Source organism: Agelaius phoeniceus, chromosome 24 (genome assembly GCF_051311805.1).
Source record: "Agelaius phoeniceus isolate bAgePho1 chromosome 24, bAgePho1.hap1, whole genome shotgun sequence".
Lineage (NCBI taxonomy): Eukaryota > Metazoa > Chordata > Aves > Passeriformes > Icteridae > Agelaius > Agelaius phoeniceus.
The window spans coordinates 1,469,889-1,486,413 of NC_135288.1; the positions used below are offsets into that span (position 1 = coordinate 1,469,889).

The 16,525-nt window shown below is 47.6% G+C and overlaps 1 protein-coding gene across 2 annotated transcripts in view; it reads left to right on the plus strand.

The window, feature by feature from the left end:
- Positions 1-16,525, plus strand: part of CAPZB (capping actin protein of muscle Z-line subunit beta) — a 62,057-nt gene that overhangs the window by 35,445 nt on the left and 10,087 nt on the right. For both annotated transcript variants that reach the window (XM_054647687.2, XM_054647688.2), the window contains exons 4-6: positions 64-177; positions 13,383-13,524; positions 14,038-14,154. In XM_054647687.2, coding sequence (XP_054503662.1) covers positions 64-177; positions 13,383-13,524; positions 14,038-14,154 — 373 coding nt within the window. The remainder of the gene's footprint in view (positions 1-63; positions 178-13,382; positions 13,525-14,037; positions 14,155-16,525) is intronic.

The window sequence follows — 16,525 nt, forward strand, 5'->3', positions numbered from 1 at the left end:
AGCCTTAGACACTGTTGTCTGTTTTTCTGTCCCCTGGTGTGACTGTCCCTTGTGTCCCTGCAGGTCACCGTGGAGCAACAAGTACGACCCCCCCCTGGAGGACGGTGCCATGCCCTCGGCTCGCCTGCGCAAGCTGGAGGTGGAAGCCAACAATGCCTTCGACCAGTACAGAGACTTGTATGTCAGTCCTACCCTCTGAGCCCTGTCTGTCTGTCTGTCTGTGTCCCTGGGGCAGGCTGGGGGGAGGCAGTGCTGCGTTTGTGGTGCCAGACGTGATGAAATCTGTCAGCTGGTGCCAAAGGCAGGTGCTGAGGTGCTTTCCCACCTCCTTCCCCCTTGAACAGATTGATGCTGTCTCTGTCCTGGCATGACCTGGCTTCTCTTTGATCTCTAAGTTCTGGCTTAAACCATCTGCATTTTCCATTCCCTCAAGGCTGTACTCTTAAAAAAAAAATCTCTATGTGCAGCAGCAGCTCTCACATGTCCCAGTGAAAGGACAGGCACTGAAGTGCAGCAGTTGGGCAGGGATTGATGTGCTTCTGCTGCAGGGTGCTTGTTTCAGGCCCTGTCTTATGAAAGAGGTGTAAAACAAAGGAATTAACAGGGCCTGTGTGGGCTCAATGTAGATTAGGCAGTGGCTTTTTAAAGCAGCAAGAGGAAACTGTCTGGGTGAGTTACCAGTTGAACAATTTTCTGTAAATTGGGGCTTTGCTGGTCCTGCACTGAACTTACCTCCCCTCCTTGGGATGTGATCAAGTTCAGCTGTGGGCTCTGTGGTCTCCTAAGCAATGCTGGGGTGGAAAGTGATGCTAAAACTGCACAGCAAGTGAGTGTTGGAAAGCAAAATGAGCCAGTGAGTCCTCTCAGGGAGGTGTCTAAAGCCCATGAACAAAGTGAACAAACTTCATTGCTGCTTCATGTTGCCTGAAAAGGGAGATAAAACACAGCCTTAGATGTAGTTTATCACGTTACAGTGCTGACAGAAGCACATTAAAAGGGACTTTTCTTGCTGGGTTCTGTGGCTCAGTGTAAATGCAGCCTGTCCAAATGTGTTAAACATCACACTTCTGTTACAGGTATCAAATCTTTACTTCTTTTTGTGCATTATTTTCATAGCTCTCCAACTTCTCTTGTAAGTAACAGTTGTTATTGGTATCTGAACTGACTGGAAGAAAGGAATTTTGCATATTCAGCAAAGCCAAATTTGCAGTTACTCCCCAGATGCAGAACAGAGCAGGAGCAATAAGATTTTTAATACCCTGAGATGAAAATGGGGAGGTTTTTGGAACCAAGGTTGTCTTTTTAAATCCCTCTCTGCTCAGATGACCATGAAGTTATGGCTGGATACAAAAACTTCTTTAAACAGCTTGAATTGGCTGAAAGGAAGGCACAGGGCAGGTTTCTGACTGAGGTGAATCTGCTGAGCCCTGCTCAGCATGGGGTACAGCTGTACCTTTATATAACAGTCTTCATGTATTGTGTGGAAGGGAAAGGTGATTGTTCCAAATTCCACCTTTCTGTTTGTCAGTGCAGGTTTTACAGGCAGGAATGGTCAGAGGGGACCCAGGAGGGATCACAGCCAGGAGGACAGGCCAGACCATGGGCACAGGTGCCAGCACAGAACCCTTCAGTGCTTGTTGTGATCCCAAAAGTGGAGGAGGAAAAGAGGACAAGGGTAGCTTAATGTTTGGCTGAACAGTGTAAAAAAAATTGTGGCATTTGTGGAAAGAATTTGGAAAGTTAAGGAAACTTAACCTCAGTGCCTGAAGGGTTTGTTGTGCTTAAAATCAGGATTTGTTCTTTACCTCCAACAGAGGTGTGGAGAGGAACGGCCTTTTGTTCTTGCAGTTGGGCTCTGCAGTTTTCTGACCAAGACAATTGGATTTTTGTGTTTTGACAGCAGAAGTTTAATTTTTACTTGGAGATCAGAGGGTGGAAATTCAGAGGTGGAAACAAATGCCAGCTTCTCTCAGTGCTGCTCTTGCCAACACGTTGGGTTGGGAATGGCTGCAGCAATTCCTCATGGAGCAGCTGCTGGAGCTGCCCCTGGGCAGGGCTGGGGTGGCAGGGATGTCACCCCATGGGTGGCAGGGGTGGCAGTGGCAGGGGTGTCACTCCATGGGTGGCAGGGATGTCACTGCCTGGGCAGGGCTTTGGTGGAAGGGCTGGCAGTGGCAATGGCAGGGATGGCACTGCCTGGGCAGGGCTGGCACTGGCAGGGATGTCACCCCATGGGTGGCAGGGGTGGCAGTGGCAATGGCAGGGATGGCACTGCCTGGGCAGGGCTGTGGTGGCAGGGATGTCACCCCATGGGTGGCAGGGATGGCACTCCAGGGGTGGCAGGGATGTCACCCCATGGGTGGCAGGGGTGGCAGTGGCAATGGCAGGGATGGCACTCCATGGGTGGCAGGGGTGGCAGTGGCAGGGATGTCACCCCATGGGTGGCAGGGATGTCACTCCAGGGGTGGCAGGGATGTCACTCCATGGGTGGCAGTGGCAATGGCAGGGATGGCACTCCATGGGTGGCAGGGGGTGGCAGTGGCAGTGGCAGGGGTGTCACCCCATGGGTGGCAGGGGTGGCAGTGGTAATGGCAGGGGTGTCACCCCACGGGTGGCAGGGGTGGCACTGCCTGGCTGCTGGAGCTGGAGCTGCCCCTGGCAGTGCCTGTAGAGCCAGCAGTGGTGCTGGGCCAGGCAGGGTCCATGGAGGTGTCACTGCCCTGGCAATGTCACTGCCCTGGCAATGTCACTGCCCTGGCAATGTCACTGCTCTGGCAGCTCCTGCAGCTGGGCAGGTAGGGCTCAGGGCATCCTGGGCCAGGAACCCGTGTCCTTCCCAGCTCCAGGGCCAGGCACAGCAGAGCTTTTCCAGCACTGGGAGATACTTCAGGCTCCTTGATGGATTAATCAAAGAGCTAAGCGTGCTGGCAGCCCTCAGGATGTGTCTTTTGTGGAAATTCTGGTTACTGTTAGATGGGGAGATCTCTGCCAGGTTCACCCTCCAGGAGCAGGGATCAGTCTGTAGGCAGTGTGCAGAAAATCTACATTTTGAGTTGACCTGCAGAGGCTTTCATTGTTTCTGCTCTCTCTGGTGAGGTTGCCTGCCCACACAGATCCTTCACAGGGGACACCAGGCTAATTGATACTTCACATTACAAATTCTTTAAAAATGCCAGTTTAAGTGCAGTGGCTAGAGATGAAGAGGATGAAAATGGTGCTGAGGGAGAAGCCTCAAATCTGACACATCAGCTCCTCACCAGCAGCCCCTTAAGAGGCTCTTCTGTCCCTCTGTGGGGCAGAGAATGTTCCTGAGCTGCCTCTGTAGCCACAGCTGGTGTTTTATGAAAGAGAGGTAACAGTGAATACAGAATTAATCACAGCACTCACATGGAACACCAGATCCAGCCTGCCTGAATTTCCTGGACTGTTCAGGTTTTTTATTCCTGTAATGGGAGTTTCTGCTGGGTTTTTCAGAGTAAGTCATGCCTTTGTGTCCAGACTTGCTAGACAGCTTCTGCTGTCCCAGGCTGCTCCAAACCCTGTCCAGCCTGGCCTTGGGCACTGCCAGGGATCCAGGGGCAGCCACAGCTGCTCTGGGCACCTGTGCCAGGGCCTGCCCACCCTCACAGAGAGGAATTTCTTCCCAATATCCCATCTAACCCTGCCCTCTGGCAGTGGGAAGCCATTCCCTCTTGTCCAGGGTCTCTCTCCATCTTTCCTGTTGGCTCCTTCAGGCCCTGGAAGGCTCCACTCAGGTCACCCAGAGCCTCCTCTCTCCAGGCTGAACAACCCCAGGTCTCTCAGCAGTTGCTGTGCACAGGGCTCACTTCCCTCCTGAGCTTCCAAACACACCTGGTGCAGCTCATCCCAGCATCTGTAGATAAATGGGCCCTTCTGGAACATCTCCAGCCCACTCTGCTCTCCCCCTGTGGTCCCAGCCTCCCCTGGATCAGCTCCCCTTTTACCTTTTACACAGAAAGTGCTGATATCTCACAGGATTCATCTCAGGCCTCTCCCAGCACTTCAGATTGCTTCAGTTCTTCCTTGTGTCAGTCCCATTTGGCCCACACACCTTTCCTTTTTAGATTTCTCTTTTCATCAGGTGTGGTAAGTCTCCACCTACGTTCACTGAGTCACTGCATTGTGTTTGCCATTTCCCAAGGGGCTGGCACCTGCTGTCGTGGGTGTTTTGAGGGAAACAGCCTGGTATGGGTTTGTTAACAGTTTGTGTGCAATAATCCACTCAGATTTGCTTGCTAGAGACCTTAATATTCAATTTTGTCCCCAAAATCTTAATGGCCACTGAGTGACTGTAGTGTGAAAATGAGATTGGGGAAGTCTTGTAGTATTGCATGTAATAAAATCATATAAACTGGAGAAGAACAATTCTGCTGAGCCTTCAGTGCCTGTGAACCAGTGCTGAACTGGCCTTAAGTGTCTGTTTTAGTGCAGACTCCCTTTAGTATCTCTGGAGTTTCCCACCTTTCCTTTCTGGAGGTATTTGGGTTAAAGAGGAATTACACCAGGTTTCAGTTCCCTCTCTGTCCTCTGTGTTAAACAACAAGCATGTTTCTTGGTTATCTGTTTTACCAAAATCCATGTCACTTTCCCAAAAAACAACTGTTCCATTTCCATCTCCTGCTGCCAGGTTTAACTCCAGCAGTGCCTGGAGCTAATGCTCTGGCATGTTTGTGTTCAGTAGGTTATTATTCCCAGATGGAACTCTAATATCTTACACCACTCACTTAGAGCCTTGGCTTTCCACTTCCAATATGGTGAAGATAATTTCTTCCAACACATGGTTGTAATTTATTGCCCTTTGCTTGACGTGTGTGTGCTTGATTGAAATCAAAGCGTAATGAGGACCAGGGCAGCTGCTTAAATCTCCCTATTTTAGATTCTGCCTTCCCTTGTTTGGGGTTGGAGATAATCAGGCCTTTAATTAAGTAATCTAATGGCTCTTTGTTGTCTGGAAGAAATAATTTCTGAAGTGATTAAATAGACCTCCCCTGGGAAGGATGCTGCTGATCTGTCTGCAAACAGGATGAGTTTTGGCAACTTTGGACTGGTTTAGTGACTGACATACATTTAGAAAGCTATTCCTTCTTTTTTCTGTGGCTTAAATTGGATTTATTGGTCTTTTGATTTTTAACAGCTTTAGAAAAAGATAAAACATCATCTTAATCATTCTGCTGCTGGAAAATGTTTGTATTGATTAAGATTTTGAGTTTCCTCAACAGAGTGAGAATGAAACCTTTTGAACTTCTGCTTCTGTCTCTGTTTTGATGTTGATCCATTTACAGTTTGTTATATTAGAGCTCTGGACCAGGAATTTGGTAGGAGTGGAAGGAGGCCTGGGAGAGGATTGACCTCTGAAATGTCTTTGTTGTGTGTAATCCTCTTATTATTGAATTTTGATTGGAATCTGGTCCAGGATAGTTATTCCAGTTTTGGACAGTGTTAGCAATGCTGAGGTGGCAGCCAGGGCTGTGCTCTTTGCAGTGTGGGGATATTCCTGTCCTGTGGGTAGAACCCAGGTGTTCTTTGCAGCCAGGTGAGCATCCAGTGCCTTTCCCTGCTCTGGAGGAGGAATTCTGAGCCCTGGGCCTCAGGAGTGTGGGGCTTGAGGAGCCTTTGGCCAGAGTTTGGGCAGGCACAGCAGTGAAGTCCCAGTGACAGATGAGTTTGCCCTTTCATTTTTAGAGTGCTAAGGGCTGAGTGTATTTTTTATTTTTATTACTCTGTTTAATCTTGTGGAACAGCCTGGCTTTGCTGGGCTCAGGGATGTCTCATTTTGTGCCATCATCTCTACTGAGCATGTTCAGATGTCCCATAAACTGCTGGATAGTTCAACTTTCTTTAGCTGTTTTCACCCTTTTTCCTGGTTTATTTTGGATTGTGTGCTTGAATAACCTCTGGCACTGCCTTAGTCCACTTGTCCTGATAAGAAAAAATGGAAACCTCTGTTAGTGCTGTCCTTGGGCTGTGGCTGTTCCTGAGATCTGCTGTGGTGCCATTGGAGTTCTCCTCCCCTGGCAGACACCAAGAGCCTCTCAGAGGAGCTCAGGCCAGCTCACAAATTACTCTGCACTTCCCACAGGGTTTGTAGCAACTGCTGCATCCATCTGTGACCAGCTTTGCTGTGCTTTGTGCAGGAAGAGCCCCAGCTCCACCAAGTAAAGAACAGATGTCAGAGGTGTGACCAGGGGGTTTTCAGCACAGCCTGCCCTGGCACAGGGTGCCCAGAGAAGGAAACTGTGGATGCCCAACCCCTGGAAGTGTCCCAGGCCAGGTTGATGGGGCTGGAGCTCACTGAGGGGTTTGCAGCTGTGAGCCCTTTATGAGCCCTGTGCCTGTGCTCAGATGCAAACCTGGGCTGCCTGAGCTGGGAGCCCCTGGAAAGCTTTGAAGTGACTTTATTGCCATCAGCTCCCTGTTCCTCATTACTGCTGCAGCCCTTTGTGCTGCCTTTCTCCTGGGCATGGGAGTTCCTGGGGCCTGCACAGCCAGGGCCCTGCAGATTGAATCCAGATGGGTTTGTTGTGCATCCCAGCACTAAGGAAACTGCATGGGGATGTGCACCATGGGCTGGGGCAGCAGGGGAGATTCCTGCCTTGGGCCAGCCTAATAAGGGTGAGATGAAATCTCCTAAGACAGGTCTAAACCACCAAGATTTTCTCTGCTTTCATGTCTGTGTGCTTTTACAGTTACAGCCATGCTGTTTTCCCAAGGAAATTATTTGGATATGGAAAATGGAGCAGTGTTGGGATCCCCTCCTCAGCGTGCCCATGGGCAGCTCAGAGCAGAATTAATATTGAGGTTGTTGATAAATATTAGAGAATCTTCTTAGAAAGAGGGGAAAATTAAATGTACTGGCATGCTGGAAAACTAAATCAGTTGCTTTTCATCTGATTTTTTTTCTTTGGGAGTTCCATTTTGGAGCAGCTCTGCACACACTGCATTCTTATCTTCTGAATCGGAGATGTTGGGTGGAGGAGGAGTTTTTCCCTTGGGTTCCCACGGTTCTCTGTAATTACATAAAAACTGAACACTTGGATTAGGAGGTCAGCATTGATGATGCAGCACTGTCCTCAAACACTGCTCTCTGAAGGCTTTAAATCCCTAGGAAGAAATGACTTACATTCAAAAAGGAGATGAAATTTGAAACTGTCAGTTTATTGTCATCTGGAATTTTTGAACTGGTTGTCTCTAATAATACAAATGGAAATTTACCTCATGCCCTCACAAATGTGCAGTGCTTTATTGATGGAATTTGAGGACAGAGTAACTTAAACAGCAGCAGCCTTCTTGTGGCAGACCTGATACAGAATTGTGTTACAGAATTGATGTCACATGAGATCTTCTGAGATCTGCAGCCTCCAAAGATTTTGCCAAACTTAAACCACGACACAGAAGATTTCTGCTGCCTGTTCCCCTGCTGTCCACGTTTGGATTTCAGTGGCAGAGTGTGGAGTGTGGCAGACTGAGGGTGGCTGCAGCAGTGTCTGTGCTTCAGGGATGGCCATGGGAGAAGGGTTTGGAAGCAGTGGGAGCTTCCTGCTGTTAATGAGGCACTCCCTGGTTTGGACACGTTCCAGAGTGACCCCTTGTCCTGCTCATGAGCTGCCTGATGGAGCTGTTTCCAGGTGACTTCTCCAGAGGGATTTGGTCATTGGTTTCCATCTGCCAGAGCAGTCAGATGGGAAGGAAAACGTGAGCAGTGCACTTTCCATTAAGTAATGAAAGGTGCTAGAAAGCACAAACTGGGAAGTTCTGGGAGACTTTGAGCCTTCAGGATCCCATTGTTTGGGTACTGTTGTCCTTCCTTGCAGAGTTCCTGCACTTCACAGCTCTGCTGAGCAGTTTGAGTCATCCCACTGTGGTCCAGATGTGCTTTTAAGTACAACTGGCATTGAAGTTACACATACCTAAGTGGATTGGTATGTTTGCTCCAGGGATTTTTGCACCTGTGTATGCTGGAAAGAATTCCTGTAAAATACCTGTACAGAGCCCCCAAGCATAATTTGGGCTGAGTTCATCAGGTGGGGTGCAAAACCCCTGGGCTGTGCACAGACATTGTACCTTCATTTTAATCTCTGGGTGGGATTGTGGAAGTTGTGCTCCTGGGGCCAGGGAAGGAGAGAGGAGCTGTAAATCCCCTGGCCTCCCAGCAGTGCCACATCCTGCTCATTCCTGGTACCAGCCTGTCCTCTCATTAGAGAATCCTGAGCCTCAGCACTCACAACAATTATTGAGGGACAGCTGATCTCCTGAAGAGTCTGTTCCTCCTCCTTGAGGTGTGAGGTTGCAGGGCATTTGTCGAACACCTGAGCAGTGTTTTGGGTTTGATGAAAGGTGGGTTGCTCAAATTTGCCGCTGCCTTCATATTTCTGTTGTGATTCCTGTGCTGGCTGGAGGTGACAGGGGAAGGGCTGGGTGGGAGTTGTGCCACGTCACTTGGCACTCCAGCTCCTGTTCCCAGGAGAGCTGGAATGTGCTTCCTCACCTCAGCATTTAGGAAATGTTTTGGGTTGCTGTGAGACACCAGCTGCTCACGCTGTGACTTCAGTCATTGTCACTCTTGTAAAAACATGTGAGCTGAATGCTCAGTATTTTCCTTTGGGGTAGGATTTTTAAATGCCAGTTTTCTTGGAAGTCTGTTGATGTAAATAGTTGGAGACTTTTCCCTTTCTGTGCTGAACTTCTGTAGCTGGAAGAAATAACTATGTGACCTTTAGGGAATAAAAGAAAATATATTTTTCTGCTTTAAATGAGCCAGTTTGAAACCCTGTGCAAGCCTTTGGAAGGTTTGCAGAGCCAGGCTGAGGTTCCAGGTGCTGGTGCTTTGGCATCAGGGGGTTGGGAGAGCCATAAGCCACAGACTTTTTGTCTCTGGCTCTCAGCTACTTACTGGAAAATACACCAATGTTTTTATGGATGAACGATTTGCTTCTGAGGTGTAATTGAAAGTCAGAGCTTGTTTTTCATTGCTGTGTGGTGGAAAGTCATTTTCTCCACACAGTGTCCAGGACCTTTTGGTGAGGCTTGGAGGAGAGGAACATTATCAGGAGGGTCATGGGGCCTTCCTGGGCTGTCCCTCAGTGCCAAAACAAAGTGATTCATCTGCCCTCTTTCCCTGAAGGCAGTGCTGGAAGCTGGGGGATTTCCTCCCCTATCACATCCCTCTTGAAGTTGCAGCTTTGTTCTGGCCACAGCCTCTATTTCATGGGTACAGCTCCTGCTCCTCAGACAAGTTTCCATCCTGTGTCTCCACCCGCTTCAACTTCAAACACTTCATAAAGCTTTGGATCACTCTTAGCTTAAATATTTTCTTTTATTCTTGCATTTGCAAAGTAGGTCAGTCTTAAGTGTGACATTTTTTGTATAAAACAGCTTTTTCCAGGAGTTCTGGAGTGGTTGATGAGTAACAGATATAAAAACTCAGTGTTTGATCATGACATTAAAACTATAATTGATTTTGAGTGAACTGCTGTTCTGAATTCTGTAAAGGGAATGAATGATTACTTTGGGCCTTTTGCCTTTTAGTCACCTTCCTGGACAGCCTTATGAAATGTTATTTAGAGGTAGAGCACTGGCTGTCCTCTCCAAGGACAGGGATGTCACTTGGTCTTGATGATCTTTTAAGGTCCTTCTAACTGAACCCAACTATGATATCATTTATCATATATATATATATATATATATATATATATATATATATATATATATATATATATATATATAAAATATATATCATAAATGATATCATAGTTATCAACTATGATATCATTTATCACAGTTATCAACTATGATATCAGTGTTTTCCTTGTTAATAAAGGGATATGACAACCATAAACGGATTTTTCATTGTTTTGTAACAAAGTTTTGTCTGTAGGTAAAGCCTGATTGATCTTGGTTGGAACATCCTGGACTGATGGGTGTCCTTAGGCTGAGAGCAGTGATTGCTCTGCTCTGAAGCTGTCCCTTGAGAATGGTTTGTCCCTTGGGATGTTTCTGAGGTACCACAATAGGAATTCCTCCTACTTGAGGCTCCTGACCATCCCAAAGGTATCTGCTGGTTGCTTGGCTGCTTTGGGACAGGCAGTGTAGCCAAATGGGGGTCGGTCTCTTCTCCAGGGCATAAGAGGAAATGGCCTCCCAGCTTGTGCCAGGGGAGATTTAAGTTGGATATTAGGAAAAAAATTCAGGGAAGGGGTTGTAAAGCATTGGAACAGGATGTCCAGGGCAGTGGTGGAGTCACCAGCCCTGGAAGTGTTCAGAAAAGCTGTGGGGCTGTGGGTTAGTGCTGGACATGGTGGTGCTGGGCTGATGGTTGGGCTTGATGACCTCAGAGGGCTTTTCCAGCCTCGAGGATTCTGAGATTGCAGCTCCCAAAGAAGACAGATTGCCTTCTCCAGCCACAGCTGTGCAGGAGGATCAGGGGAGGGGCATCACAGCAGGACACTAAGGCAGGAGGTGGTCAGTGCAGGAGCTGTGTCCAGTGCACTCTGCTGTGTGTGGCTCTGCTCTGCCTTGTCCTTCTGTTTCTTTAGCAGAGAAGGTCCCAGTTTGTGCCTTCCTGGGGCCTTTTCCAAGCTGGTTCCTCTCCTGCTTGCATTTCAGTATGTGCTGCATTTCAGTCCATGGTGAAGGAGTTTCTTGGAGGGGGCCCAGCCCTCCTGCAGCAAATCCAAATCCACCAATGTCAATTGAAATTCCTCCCAATCTATCATCCCCTTTTCTATTATGGACCAATTAGCCCGTGGCACCTCTTTATTTTTATTTTAAAAAGCCAGGAATGTTCCCCTCATATCCAACTGTGACTTTCTGAGGTTCAGAAATCCCACTTCAGTGCTATTTGAAGGTGAAAGGCAGTATATATTGTATATATATATATATATATATATACAATATATTCCTCCCCATGAAGGAGGAGGGGATTTGGGAGCCTTTGGATAATGTATATCCTGGCGTGCCTTGGATTCAGTCACTGGCATTGTTGTTCCAGCCTCCAGTTCCTGGGCCTGGCCATGGCAGAGCAGCTTTATTGAAATTGCATGTTGGTATTTAAAACAGTATTAATTCTATATTTGATTCATTAGATCTCCAAAGGCCCTGAAAGCGTTTCCATGTGTGCGCTGTTGGTTCTGGCGGGAGGTTCTTCACATGGTTTTATGTGGTTTCAGACAACATTTTAGCACATTCTTAAAATACCCACAAAAGCCTTTATGTAAAATCTCATAAAGGTGAACCACATAAAAATTATTTTTTTCCTGTTTCATGTCATTAGGATCAAAGTACAGTAGGTAAGAATAAATTTCCCAAAACCTTGTTTCGGTCCCTCTCTTAATTAATGTTTCATGCTTGTAGCAAGGTCATAAAGTGGGTAATGGGGAAACTGTCTGTGCACACTGTAATGTTCTCAGTGACTGCCAGCTCATTTTGAGTGAATTCACTGATTCTGTAGATGAAAAAGGATATATTATATATATTTTTTTAAAGAATCTGACTCTGAGAAGGGACAATAGCTGCTTCTCTCTGGCCTCTGATTCCCACTGCTGAAGGAAGGGTGGCTTAGGTTGGAGCTGAGGTTCACTGCAGGACTGGAATTTAAGTGCATTAACCAAAATCCATTTGTGCATTACACCCCAGGGGATGTAAAGAGGGTGTTTGTTGGTTTGTTAGGTTGAAGTTGCCTGTTGGAAGCCTGGCTTTAGTGTGGCTGGGCTTTGCTTTCCAGGGCTGTGTTATCAGTGATTGGCAATGCCCCAGGACAGTGGGTCCTGAACTGCCTGGGCTGGGCTTGGTGAGGAGAGGCAGAGCCACCCATTAGAAATAAAAGGCTGTGGTGAGTTTATAGGAAATTATTTACCCCTCCTGAGGTCAGCAGTGGTTTGGGAAAGGCTTGGGTGTCTGCAGTTAAAGGGAATTGGGGCTCTTTGGTGACTCTGCCCTCTTGAACAAGGTAATGAGCTGATCTGTGGGTGCAGGGAATGTGCTGGAAGTGTCTCTGGAATTCACTTCCAGTGTCTTTTCTCCTGACTGCTGGCAAGGGAGGGGTTGGTGTGCTTTAACCCACAGTGCTTAGGGGTAATCCAGGAACTCCAAATTGCAGTAAATTGCCTTTTAAGCACCATTCCCAAGTGGAAGGCCCAGGGTTAGGAAGGAGGGAAGCACAAAGGAGGGCAGGGTTGATGATTTTTCATGTTGGCCGTGAGGGATGATTTGCTCTGTGGCAGAAGGAGTGAGTGGTCACTCCCACATGTGTGTGACAGAGGCAGGACTCAGACAGGTTGATCTGCCTGGGAGCTGCCAGTCCTGGCACCTCCTCATGTCTTTGCATGATGAGATTTTGCCCTCCTGCAGGCAATGAAAAGTCTGACTACCAACATTTCATGTTGTTGATGAAGTTTATGATGTTTCCTCTCCTCCTTTCACATGATCCTTGTGTGCCATGGTCCCCCCTGAGTGTGAGGTTGTGTGCCATGAAGGAGTATTTATTCTTCCCTTTTCCTTCATCCTCCTCATGGCTTTGGTACCTTGAGAATGGAAGGGGTAGAATGCTGTGGTTGCAATTCCAGTTTTCTAGAAGACAGAATTACTCCTTTCTTCCAACAGATGGGTTGTTTACCATTATTTTATGAAGTGCATTTTCCATCTGCACCAGTGTCTCCTAGAGGGAGTGGGGCTCTGCAGATCCCATTGCTTGGTTGGTTTTCTGAGTGCACTTTCAGCAAAAGACACCTGAGATTGAGGCAGTCTGGCTTATTTTCTCTTCTTTCCCATACCTGATGCTGGAATAATAAAACCTCAACAGCATCTCTACATTTCTGAGATCCCTGGTTCCAGTTCAGCTCCCTTTGCAGTAAATCAACGTCAGCTTCACACAGACTTTTGAGGCAGCAACATAAAGTTACTTACTTGCTCCCTTTTGTCTTAATTAGTGAACTTTGCTGTAAAGAACTTCCAGACTTTGCCAATAGCAAGGGAGAAGAGGGGGAAAAAGACCAGATTGTAAAATAAAGCCTTACTCTCAGCCCACTTTGTAGCTCGTGCTTTTACCAGCTGTTGTAGGTAATTGGAATCAGAGGAATTGTTTGCTCAAGTCCTGTAGAAATCTGTAAATAGCTCTGCTTCTCACCAGACCTTTATTCTCCTTCAGAGACATGTGCAGTTGTTTTGCAATAAAGTCTCTGCATTATGAAGTGATTTGAAGTGCTGTGTTTCTGGGTGTGTAACTGAGAGAGTGTGCTGTCTTGAAAGAAAAAACAAATCTGTATTAGGACTTAGAAATTCTGCTTATTTAAGATTATTATTATTGATATCTGACTCTGGCTTGGGTCCTGCTTGCTTTTAACTTGCCTTTGGGTTGCATCCTGCAGGTATTTTGAAGGTGGAGTCTCCTCTGTCTACCTCTGGGATCTGGATCATGGCTTTGCTGGGGTGATCCTCATTAAGAAAGCTGGAGATGGATCAAAGAAGATTAAGGGATGCTGGGATTCCATCCACGTGGTGGAGGTTCAGGTACAGCCTCTGGGGCAGCTGATACACCCCAGTGAAAACAAAACCCACTTAATTCCAGACAATTAAGGAGCACAGGTGTTCCACTGAACAATGCAATACTGTGTCAGGGCTGTAAACTTCTTTCCCTTGTTAATTTTTGAAAATGCCCCGAAGCAATTTGGATAGAGATAAGTCAGGGCTGTAATCAAAAAGAATCCCAGAAGAATTGAAAGTATGTTACTTTCTGTGCATGTGATCCCGAGATGTGGGGGTTTTTTAACATAAAGAGCTACAGATAAATATCACTAATTAGGTAATAAAAACAAGGTATTAGGAGAGTGAATTGCTCCAACTAGATTTGCTTTGGAAAATTAGAGGAATGAGCACACTTAGAATTGTCTGTAAGAGGCTGTGCTGTGTGAGGGGGTTAGACTTACCTGGCCTGTTGCTTGTGGGGTGTGCCAGCCCCCATTTAGCTTTAGGAGGGATTTTAACCTCCTGCCTCTGTCCCTTTTTGTTCCCTTGCACTTGCAGGAGAAGTCCAGTGGCCGCACTGCCCATTACAAGCTGACCTCCACAGTGATGCTGTGGCTGCAGACCAACAAAACTGGCTCTGGTACCATGAACCTGGGGGGGAGCCTCACCAGACAGGTAAGGCTGTGTCCTCCTCAGGCCTGGGCAGCCCCAGGCAGGCACAGAGCCTTGGCTTTGTCAGCTGTTGCATGAACATCTCTTCTGCTGCTGTTCTGCAGCCCAGTGAAATGGGGAATGCAGTGGGTAATCAGCAGAAAGCCCCTTGAACTGTGCTTGACACTTTGGGGCTTGCAATTAAAAATACAAAACATCCAGCAGGAGTTCAGACTTGCTTGTAAGTCTCAGTGTGTCTTTTGGTATTCCTGAATTTTTATTCTTCCATGTGTGTTACAGATTTTTTTATCTGTAAGATTTGCCCATTTTCTCACTGGAAGATTCCAACAGGGTTGTAAAAATACAGGATGACTTCTTTTCTTACTCTCTTTTAAAAGCCAGCTAAACCACTGAGAACAAACCTGTATTTTGCACTGACAGTAAGATTTTTTTAAGGACATCAATTACATGGTGTCTTCCTTTAGTGCTTTCTCCCTGCAGTACCAGAACACTGATTTAAAAAAAAATCTCCTAGAACAATAAGATAAATCTGTCCTAAACATCTGGGGGTTTTGTGCCAGCATTAATGACTTTGTCTGCCTCCTGAGAGCTGCTTTTCACCAGGAAGGTTTTCACCAGGCTGGCAGATCTCAGCAGTGCTGCAGTCCCTGACAGGCAGGATCTGCTCAGCTGGGCTGCCTTGGATGAGGCTGCTGCTGCTGCCCCACCACCTGCCAGGGCCTTCTCCTGCCTGCTGATGAGCTGGGCTTGCTCTGGGCTCTGCAAGTCAGTGGCTGGAGCAGAGTAATCAACTCTGCAGGACAGGAGGCACATTGTAAGGTCATGAGTGACTGGAGAGATTGGCAGCAGCTGAAACTCCTTTATGAGCCTTCCCAGGGCAGACTGGGGCTTTCCATACAAAGGACAATGCAGACTCTGTTAAAAACCTCCTGGTTCTGAGCAGGTTTGAGCCAGGTGAAGCCAAGGAGGGTCTGGGATTGCTGAGGGACTGAAACTGGGTTAGTCTTGCACAGCTTGCCCCAGCCTGGGTGATTTTTCTTTCCATGTTGTTGACATTGAAGAAGCTGATGGAAAAGCAAGTGAAGGAAAAAGGCATCTGGAGAGAGTTTTGAGCCTTTTTTTGACTCTTTTTGCAGTAATTACACCCGAGTTATGGTGACCCGGACAAATATTTAATCACAGGCCCTGCTGATGCTGTAAATGGGAGCTGTGAAGTGCAGGCCAAGGCCTTGACTCTGGCCATGGCCCTGAGCAGCAGCTGGGCCAAGGCAAACAAGGGCCTGTGCACAAGGGCTGTCCTCAGTGCACCTTGGCCCGAGTGCTGGCCCTTGCTTGCTTTGACTTTCCCTCTGCAAGCTGCAGGGGGAGATTGATGCCCCTGTCAGCATTTCACAGCAGAACAGTGGATGCAGATGTGGTGCAGGAAGGCAGGGCTGGTGCAGTGTCAGGAGCAGTGCTGGGTGAGGATGCACAAACGGGGGCCTGGGGCACATCCCAGCCTGGGGTGGGACAGGATCCTGCAGAGCCCTGGGAAACTGGAAACTGCAGAACCTTTACCTTTCAGTTACCTGCAGTCTCCACACTGCCCTCAGCTGTTCTGGGTCTGTTCTGGATCTGTTCTGGATCCTGCAGAGCCCTGGGAAACTGGAAACTGCAGAAGCTTTACCTTTCAATTACCTGCAGTCTCCACACTGCCCTCAGCTGTTCTGGGTGAGGAGGAGCTGTTTGTCCCCAGCTGAAATTCACCTGCAGCTGAACTAAACTGAGTGCAGGGCTTGGACTTGGCTCTGAATCCAGTGTGCCACATCACCCAAGCTCTGCAAGTTTTACTTCTCCTTTTTTGATCAGCCTTTTATGCAGCCTGCAGCAAAATGAGCCACCCAGAGTTGGTTTTAGTTTCCTCTTGAATAGCCTGTTACAGTTTCACTTTGACAGGTATCAGTGATGTTTTGAAAAAACTTTGTCCATGGTAAATTTGCACAGTTTTGGTCAAGTCAGCATTTACTTGGCCACCTTTGATCCTAAATGAGAGTAGCAGATGTCCTTGTGTTTGAGAGGAAGCTGCTGAGGTGTTGCTCATGGCCTGGCTCACAGCTGATGGCACAGCAGCCTCAGTGCTTGCACAGGGAGCTCTGCTCAGAGCCATTGCTCCAAAACCACTTTGGCCTCATGGCTGCACACAGGGCATTGCTGGCTGCTGATGGAGGGATTGACCTGAGAGGAGCAGCTCAGGGAATGCCACGTGGTGGAGATGGAGCTGCATGAGGCTCTAGAAATAGCTGTTTTCTGCAGGTGAGATCGTTGCCCTGCACCCCACACAACCCCACACAAGGGTTTTGTTGCCTTTGTCAAGGCCATTTGGAAAAACTCTGCC